The sequence below is a fragment of the Penaeus vannamei genome, chromosome 25, assembly GCF_042767895.1.
Source record: "Penaeus vannamei isolate JL-2024 chromosome 25, ASM4276789v1, whole genome shotgun sequence".
Taxonomy (NCBI): Eukaryota; Metazoa; Arthropoda; class Malacostraca; order Decapoda; family Penaeidae; genus Penaeus; species Penaeus vannamei.
This window is the reverse complement of record NC_091573.1, coordinates 2,800,680-2,810,679: the sequence shown is the minus strand read 5'-3', so window position 1 is coordinate 2,810,679 and position 10,000 is coordinate 2,800,680. Positions and strand designations below refer to the sequence as shown.

Here is a 10,000-nt window from a genome sequence, read left to right as displayed (position 1 = left end):
ATTATCATTATAATTATCAACATTGATAGAAAAAGTAGTAACACTAGTAATAGTAGCAGCTATTATTGTTGCTATTATTGCTGTAATCATCATTATCATTACCATGACTATTAATATAATTATAAATATTTCTTTCTATCATTATGATACTGATGCTAAAGATGATAATTATGATAAATAGTAGAAAGAATTCAACTTTGAATTTTACTTAGAGGAAAGAGGCATTGGTCATTAACTTGGACAAATAATAACTCTGGACTGAACATACTCTGATATTTACTTAAAATAAACCGAACCGCAAATCACATATATATCTTGAATGTCTCGAAATATAAAAAATGTGAATGTGGATTTTTAAAAAATAGATTTGCGAATGTGATATGAGTATATTCAGAATGTACAGAACTTCAGAACTTAGATTTTTTTTATAATAATACTCTGCAAAAACGTGGTGCTGTCCATTAGGATAACATTAGGAAGGGCATCCGATAGCAAAAAATAAGACAGATAAATGAATTAATAAATAAACAGTTTCATCCAATATCTAAATATGTTGAAATTGTGAACAACTAAAGGAGGATATATATATATATATATATATATATATATATATATATATATATATATATATATATATATATATATATATATATATATATATATATATATATATATGTACGAATTTTGAGTACCTGTTCTTGATATATTATCATGCTTCTTTGGATTAAGCTAATTAGAAAAGTTCTTATTTCATCTTTCTATAAAATAGTAAGATGCAATTAAGGCCAATATCTCAGATTAACAAAACAAAACAAAACTACCTCGCATTTTTAACGATTTTTTCTACGAACTCAAAAAAAAAAAAAAAGAAAAAAAAAAAAGAAAAAGAAATATGGATCGACTTATATATGTATATCTTTTTGTAACTTGAATATGTACTTTTTTCACTTGACTTTGCTGCTGTTAATATGTCTCGTACTATTAAAAAATAAACTGAATTCCTTATATTATTATTATCAACCTTTTTAACTGACTTTAATTGAATTATATGCGTTTGTGTGTTTGTGTTTTTATCTGTGTTTATATGTGTGCATTTGTTTGTCTCTCTGTATGCGTATATGTTTATGTATGTTCGTATGTTTGCGTCTTCGCGTGTATATGTGTACATGTGTTTGTCTGTATCTGTGTATGTATTTACGTAATTGTATATAATCATGTCTTCGTGTTTGTCTTTCTCTCTCTCTCTCTCTCTTTCTCTCTCTCTCTCTCTCTCTCTCTCTTTCTATCTCTATCTCTATCTCTCTTTATCTCTATCTTTCTCTCTTTCTCTCTCTCTCTCTCTCTCTCTCTCTCTCTCTCTCTCTCTCTCTCTCTCTCTCTGTCTCTCTCTCTCTCTCTCTCTCTCTCTCTCTCTCTCTCTCTCTCTCTCTCTCTCTCTCTCTCTCTCTCTCTCTCTCTCTCTCTCTCTCTCTCTCTCTCTCTCTCTATTCACATGTATTTGTCTGTATGCGTGTGTATGTTTATGTATATCCCTATGTCTGTGCCTTCTTTTGTGTTTGTTTCCATATACATGTGCGCAAATGTTTGTGTTTATGTCTATATATACGGATAGCTATGTATGTGTGCGTCGCTGTCATCTCTGCAATGCGTAAGTGTGTATGTGTTATAGTTATATCTTCGCTGTTCTTTGCTTTCTCATCAAATCGCGTTTACATTGGCTGTTCTTATAGCTAGGTCAGCGTGTATCTGTTCATGTTCTTTAGTGATTCAGAGTCATGAGTGATTATAAAACTTTCAAATTGCAACTTTCAAATTTGCTTTGCTGTGCAATGTGTATTTGTGTGTGTGTGGGTGAATATCTGTGTGTATATGTGTATATATATGTATATGCGTGTAGGTGTGTGTGCGTGTGTGTGTGTGTGTATGCGTGTGTAAGTGTATGCGTGTGTGTGTGTTTGTGTGTATGTGTATGCCTGTGTGTGTGTGTGTGTGTGTGTGTGTGTGTGTGTGTGTATGTGTCCGTATATATGTGTGTGTGTATGTATGTGCGTGTGTGTGTGTGTGTGTGCATGTGTATTCGTGTGTGTGTGTATGTGTATGCGTGTTTGTGTGTATGTGCGTGTATGTGTACATGTGTGCGGGTGCCTGTGCGTGTACGTAGAGACACCCACACACAGGTAATAAACTTTAAAAACGCATCTGCAAAAGAAACTTAATTGTTTAGGCAATTTTCAAATTATTATTTACATGGGAAACATACTCTTCTTGAATTGAAGTGTAAGCTTTATCTATGCATATGCCAGATTGTGCATACACAGAGTATTGCTCATTATATAATCTTCATAATGTGATTATACTCCTTTGTTAACGTTATTTGATATCATGTATCTATCTGTCTATCTATCAGTCTATCAATTTATCTATTCTCTATCTATCTATCACTCTTTCTCTCTTTCTCTATCGATCAATCAATCAATCAATCTTTCTCTCTCTCTTTCTCTATCAATCAATCAATCTTTCTCTCCTCCCTTCTATCTACCCATCAATCTATCAATCAAACTCTCTCTCTCTGTCTCCCTCTCTCTCTCTGTTTCCCTCTCTCCCTCTCTCTCTCTCTCTCTCTCTCAATCTCTCTCCCTCTCTCTCTCTCTCTCCCTCCCTCTCCCCCTCTCTCTCTCCCTACCTCCTCCCCCCTCCTCTCTCTCTCTCTCCCTCCCTCTCTCTCCTTCCCTCCTCCCTCTCTCTCTCTCCCCCCCTCTCCTCTCTCTCTCTCTCCTCTCTCTCCACCCCCCTCTCTCTCTCTCCCTCCCTCCCTCTCTCTCTCTTCCTCCCTCTCTCCCTCATTCGCCACTCCCACTGACACGCCCCCCTCTCCTCCCCCGCAGTCCCTGACCCGCGATCTCGAGAAGGAAGGCATGAAGGAATGGCTCGACATGATGCTGGAGAAGGTGTCGATGCGAGTGTCCGACGACACCGTGGTCAGCTCCAAGGACAAGGAGTTCAAGGCCACGGAGAAGAAGAAGCTCCAGGCTCTCATCGACCGCCACGACAAGCTCATGCCCCCCACGCAGGAGACGCAGGCGAAGGTGGACGTGTACGCGAGGTGCTACGCCTACGGTGACGACATCAGCCAGACCCTGAAGACGCTGGAGGAGATGCGTCACCTGTCCGTCAAGGAGATCCATCCCCACAACATGAACATGGTGGAGGAGCAGATCGAGAAGGCTGATAAGGTGAGGTTCTTTGGTGGTTTTTGGTTCTTTTTTTGGGGGGTTTCTTGGGGTGTTTTGGGTTTCTTGGGGTCTCTTTGGGGGTTTCTTGGGGTCTCTTGGAGGTCCGGGAAGTCTCTTAGGGGTCCCAGGGGTCTAGAGGGGGTCTAGAGGGCCTTCGTAAGTTTTTTCTTTATCTATTTATCATTTGTTTAAGAAATAACATTGATTTCGTTTCATCCTGTTTTAGGGGATGAGTAATGTTGATTGGGTTTTCATCCTCCAATTAATTTTGTTTTTCATTAATCCTATTATAAGGGGGATTTGATAAAAAAAACTCAAGCTATCTGTTTCATTTGTGCATTTCATTCCTTTGAAATAAAAGGTAAAACAGTGGTGCCGTCACTCAGGACCTACATTTTGGCAATCATTCCTTAATAAAAAAAATATCACCTAATCATTAACATCCCCCCCCCCTCACCACCACTTGATTTCACCTGATGTCACCTAATCTCACTTGACTTCAGTTGATCTCGCCTGAGTTCACCTATTCTCCCTTGAACACACGTAATTTCACCAAACCTCACTTGATTTCACCTAATCTCACCTAACCTCACTTGACATCAACTAACCTCCCTTGATTATACCTAATCTCACCTGATTTCACCTAATTTCACCTGATTTCACCTGATCTCACCTGGTATCACTTAACCTCACCTGTTTCACCTAATCTCACCTGATTTCACCTAACCTCACCTAATTTCACCTGATTTCACCTAGCCTCACTTCCCATCACCTAACCTCACCAAACCTCACTTCCCATCACCCGATCTCACCTAATCTCTCTCTCCTCTCCCCCCTCCTCTCTCCACCTCAGGTCATCGCCACCGTGGAGTCCCAGCGGGAACAGTACGAGGAGCTCCTCAAGCGTGGCAAGAAGCTGCTCCAGAACCCCAACAAGGCTCCTTTCCTCACCGAGCTCATTGAGAAGATGGAGAACACGTGGAAGGAGGCCAACGAGAAGTCCAAGGAGAGGCACACCATGCTCTGCAGTGAGTAGGGGGGGAGAGGGTGGGGAAAAGGGGGAGGTGGTGGGGATAGGGGGGAGGATGGGGAAAGGGGGGAGGGGAATAAGGGATAGGGGTTCTGCAGTGAGTAGGGGGAAAGTGGGGAGGTGGTGAGGAGAGGGGGGAGGATGGGGGGTGAGGGATAGGGGTTGGGGAAGAAGGCACATCCATGCTCTGCAGTGAGTAGGGGGAAGTGGGGAGGTGGTGGGGAAAGGGGGGAGGAAGGGGGTGAGGATAGGGGGGAAGGGTGGGGAATAAGGGATAGGGGTTCTGAGGTGGGGAGGGGGGTAGAAGATGGAGGAGGGGGGTGGGGATAAGAAGGGGGAAGGGGAATGGGGGAGAAGTAAGAGGAGGAGGATGGAATGAAGGATAGGGGTTGGGTAAGGAGGCTAACCATGCTCTGAGGTGAGTAGAGAAAGGGGGGAAAGGGGAGGAGGGAGATGGGGAAGGAAGGAAGGATAGAGAAAGAAGGGGAGGAGGAAGGGAGGGGAATGAGGAATACGGATTGAAGGAAGAGGCACACCATGCAGTGCAATGACCACGGGAGTTGGGGAACGAAAGAAGGGAATAGGAGGAAGGGAAGGAAGGAAGGAAGGAGGGTGTGCGAAAGTTAGACGTGAACTTTCAGCTAAACGTAATCTACTGTTTTTTATTTTTATTTACTTTGTTACCCGGATTGGAGTTATGATATTTACATTTAGATATTCGATCTATTATGTTTTCTGTAAATCTATGGCTAGTCTATTTACCTACGTCTCTATTAATTTCTTAGATCCAATCTATCTTTTCTAATGAGAGAGATATACACACACTTTCTCTGTACCTAATTCTATAGCCTTTTATGCACTTTTTCCCAATTTTACTATATCACCTAAAAACAAGAGAGAGAGAGAGAGAAAAAAAAAAACGCTCAAATTTCTATCGATCCTTTTCAACATCCTCTTCACTGCATTAATTCACTTCTCTCTATCTCCTCTTTACACTGCTTTTCACCCTCAAAAAAAAAAAAAAAAAAAAAAAAAAAATGCGTCACTGGTATATTTTTTCTCCGTTTTCCTTTTCCCGTTTTCTTTTCTTTCCGTTTTCTTTTCTTTCTCCTCCCCCCTACGCCATCATCAAGAGAAAAATATCCTCGGATTCTCACACTAAAATCTCTTACTTCATTTTTATCTCCTCTTTGCTTTTCCTTTCCCTTTTCTCCCTTACTTCCCCCAATAAAAGAAAAAAAGAAAAAAAAAAAACAAACCTCACTTTAAAATATTTTGCAGTTTCCCCCTAAAGAGAGAGAGAGAGAGAGAGAGAGAGAGAGAGAGAGAGAGAGAGAGAGAGAGAGAGAGAGAGAGAGAGAGAGAGAGAGAGAGAGAGAGAGTGAGAGAAACGCTGTTCTTTACCCTCTCACGCCTTCTCTCTCTCTCTCTCTCTCCAAAAAAAAAAAAAAAAAAAAAAAAAAACTTTCCCGTCATATCCTCACTCTCGACCTATCTCGAAAAAAAAAATCACTTCCTCAATGTTATTACTCTCTACTTCATCTTTTCTCCTACCCTCCTCTTTCTCTCCTCAATTAAAAAAAAATAAAAAAATAAAAAAGTGGATTCCTGCCAAATTCTCACTCTGTATCCTGCTCTTATCATTCCTCTCTCTCTCATCTCCCATTCCTCCATTTTCTCTCTCCCTCAAAAGAGAAAAGAAAAAGAAAATGAAAGATAAAAATACATTTCCTGCCAAAATCACAATCCAACCCCTTCTTGTCTCCCATTCTTCCCTCTTTCTCTCCCTCAAAAAAAGTATCAATTTCCCGCCAACGTTTCAAACTCCCCCTCCCCCTTACCTCCCACCCTCTCTCCCTCCTCTCTCCCTCAAAAAAAAAAAGACTTTCACTCCTAAAAGAAATCACTTTCCCACCAAATTCTCTCCCCCTAAAAAAAAATAATAAAAAAAAACACTTTCCCGCGGACTTCTTACTCCCTTAAAAAAGGATCACTTTCCCACCAAATTCTCTCTCTCCCTAAAAAAAGAATAAATCACTTTCCCGCGGATTCTCTCCCCCCCCCCCCAAAAAAAAAAAAAAAAAATCATCCCACCAAAAACAAAACAAAACAAGAAAACAAATACATATATATATGATAATAAAAAGAATCATAATAATATAAAAAATCACCTTTCCCGCGGATTTTTCACCACCCCCCTCAAAAAAAAAAAAAAAAAAAAAAAAAAAAAAAAAAAACTCCCTTCCCCGACGGCCATCTGACTCCCCCCCGTCCACTCCCGCCAGACTCCGCCAAGGACTGGGAGAAGTACGACGAGATGCGCTCCGCCATCAACGGCCCCATCGAGAAGCTGGAAACCGAGTTCAAACGCTACAGGAAATTCTACGACCCCGTCATGGGCGCCAGGAAGCTCGCCCAGAAGCTCGAGATCTGGGAGGAGGAGAAGAAGAAGGCCGACGAGATGTTGGAGACCATCAAGAAGTGCTACCAGACCATCATCGTCCTCGCTGGTGACGACAAGAAGGAATTCCTGGACAAGGAGGTGGGGCTCGGGTGGCGGGCGATCACCTTTTGTTTTTTTTAGGCTTTTGCGCGCGCGTTTTTTTCGTTTTTTTCTGTTTCTTAGTCTACTTTTGTTTATTTCGTAATTTTTTCTTAGTCTCATTTTACTTATTTCTTTTTATTCTTTTTCTTAGTCTCATTTTACTTATTTCTTTTTATTCTTTTTCTTAGTCTCCTTTTACGTATTATTTTTTCCTTTTCTTAGTCTCTGTTTACTTTTTTTTTCCTTTTTCTTAGTCTCATTTTACTTATTTCTTTTTTTAGTTATTAATTCATGCTATATACATGCTTTACATAAATGACCCTTAAACTTTTTTATCATTATATCCCTTCTATTACTCGTTCGTTACTCCTAAGCTGCTCTCCTCACTTCTCCAGCCAGAAAAAAGCTCAAAATTCAAAAATAAACAAATAAATAATAAAAAAAGGAAGAAGAAAACACGAAAACAAAGCTCTAAACCCTATTCTCCTCCTCCACTCTCACCCTCCCTCCCCCTCCAGGTCGCCGACGTCGAGGAGAAGCGCACCATCATCGAGAAGTGCAAGGCCAAGCTCGACAAGCTCTTCGAGTACAACGAGAAGCTCACCAAGACCGTGAACCACGCCAAGGAGCTCAAGGACTGGGCCACCCCCGTGAACGCCAAGCTCGAGGAAATCACGACCTCAGCCGACCTCAGCCCCGAGGACCGCGTGAGGGAGATCCTCATCCTCCAGGAGCAGGCCCAGGTCAAGTTCCCCGAGGTCGAGCCCCTGAACAAGGAATACAAGGCCCTTCTCACAGGTACGGAAGGTGGGGGGTGGGGGTGGGAGGGAGAAGGTAGGGGGGGTTGGGTGATGGGGGATGGGAAGGGGTGTGGGGGGTGGGGGTGGGAGGGAGAAGGTAGGGGGGTTGGGTGATGGGGGATGGGAAGGGGGTGGGGGGTGGGGGTGGGAGGGAGAAGGTAGGGGGGTTGGGGTGATGGGGGAGGGGAAGGGGTGGGGGGGTGGGGGTGGGAGGGAGAAGGTAGGGGGGTTGGGTGATGGGGAGGGGATGGGAAGGGGGAGGGGGGGGAGGGGTCAGGGGGATGTGGGATGGGGGGAGACGAAGAGAGATCGAGAGAAAAAGAGAGATTGAGAGGGAGATTAAGAAATTGTGTGTGTGTGTGTGTGTGTGTGTGTGAGAGAGAGAGAGAGAGAGAGAGAGAGAGAGAGAGATGAGAGAGAGAGAGAGAGAGAGAGAGAGAGATTGAGAGAGAGAGAGAGAGAGAGAGAGAGAGAAAGAAAGAGGGATAGATAAATAGATAGAGAGATATATATAGAGAGGGATAGATAGATAGAGAGAAAGATAGATAGATAGATAGAAAGGATGGGAGAGACAGAAAAAGGGAAAAATGTCCTTAGAACTAAGTTTACTAGGATAATTTCCAGAAAACGAAAAAAAGACATCTTCTTTTAATTACCTTATCCTCCATACAGTATAAGGCATGCCATTACCCACCAGTCTGACGTCTCATAATCAAACTTAAAGTATCTTAAGTAAGAAATGTAAAGATATTTAAGGAAAATCTCCAGTAGATAGACATTCTTATACTTTCACGTCAGGCTGTACCTCCCCCCCCCCACGCATGCAAATCTACTACAGCAAAAAGGTAAATTTCTGAAACCTTAACTCCATTGTTTAGCTTAAATATCCTTATTGCATGGGAGTCTAGTATAAAAAAAGGTATAGCTGATAGTCCCTGTAGCTTAGCAGGAGGCATTTAGATATATAAATATGCACATGGATTGTAAACCTTGTTCTAAACTTGTGTGTTTATTTAGCTCGTTGAAACCAAACTGACCCAATCCAATTTTTCTTACCAAAAAAACAACAACAACAACAACAACAGCAGAACCTCGTCAGCACAACCTTTCCTTCCACTCACTTTCTTCATTTTCCCAATTCCTGTTTTTCTTCCAATCGTTTGTTTTCTCACCTTCATCTGCTTGGTTCTCCACCCTCTTGTCCCTTTTCCGTTTCCAAACCCTACGTCCTTTCCAGTTTGGGTAAAATTCCTTGGGTTTCCCCTTTCCCAACGGCTTCCTGTGACCCCCATGGTTTGAGTCGCCGGTGAGGACAGCTCTTCGGGAAACGTAAGTCTTGAAGAAAGATCTTTGCCAACTTATCGACGTTTTCTTTTATTTTCTTTCCGTTTTCTTTCTTGCGTTTATTTGCCACATGAGTAACCCGCTGTTATGCGCTGTTGCCACGTCTTGCTTTCTTTATTCTTTTGCTCGGTGGGAATTTTGCGTTTCATTTGCGGAGGAAAATGAATTACGTTTGCTGTTTCGTAAAAAAAAACGTTCTTTTTATGATTTTCAATTGATTTACACTTTTGTTACTATCTCTGATACACTTATTACCGTTCTCACTATTATCAATAATATTGTCGTTGTCAGTTACTTTCGTATTATTTGATATTTCTGTTTTGAACATTTTTTGTTTTACTCATAACAATAAGTCTTAACACATTAACGTTCTTCTTCTGAAGCAGTTTCAAATTAATTTACCAAAATTCACGCACGTATCTGGATACTGATGGTGATACTTGTACACAGAACTATGAGGAATAATATAGCAAAATGAAAAGATAGGTTGAGCAAAATGAAAAGATAGGTTGAGCAAAATGAAAAGATAGGTTGAGCAAAATGAAAAGATAGGTTGAACACAATGAAAAGATAGGTTGAGCACGGATAAAAAACTCCACTTGCAACCCCCCCCTGCACTCCCCTTGCACCACCCGAACCCTGCGAGTCGAAGCCCCGTGAACCCGCGCCCCTCAGACCGCCCTAACGCCCCTCAGAGCGCTCTAACGCCCCTCTCCCGCCCCCGCAGAGGAGGACCTGGAGAAGTCCGAGACCGCCAAGAACACCAAGGCCACCTGGGACGAGTACAGGCAGTACATCACCGAGGTCTGCGAGGCCGTGGAGAAGGAGGCCGGCTCGATCTCACAGGACCAGCGCTTCTACGCCGATTACCTGTGCGGCGTCAAGGAGTTCAAACCCTGGATGGAGTCTGCCGAATCCCACATCAAGGAGCCCCTGCCCAAGCCCAGCAACCTCGCCGAGTGCTTGGCGCTGCTCGGTGACTGCCAGGTGAGAGAGAGCACGTCGAGCGAGTGCGGAATGCAAAGAGTGAATGTGGGTATTGAGACAG

The 10,000-nt window shown here is 42.4% G+C and overlaps 1 protein-coding gene across 1 annotated transcript in view; it reads left to right on the top strand.

Moving 5' to 3' along the window:
* LOC113813831 (muscle-specific protein 300 kDa) overlaps positions 1-10,000 on the top strand; it is an 18,211-nt gene that overhangs the window by 6,626 nt on the left and 1,585 nt on the right. The window contains exons 2-6 of the mRNA XM_070139004.1: positions 2,886-3,233; positions 4,087-4,261; positions 6,549-6,805; positions 7,327-7,606; positions 9,680-9,939. Of these exons, the coding sequence (XP_069995105.1) occupies positions 2,886-3,233; positions 4,087-4,261; positions 6,549-6,805; positions 7,327-7,606; positions 9,680-9,939 (1,320 nt within the window). The remainder of the gene's footprint in view (positions 1-2,885; positions 3,234-4,086; positions 4,262-6,548; positions 6,806-7,326; positions 7,607-9,679; positions 9,940-10,000) is intronic.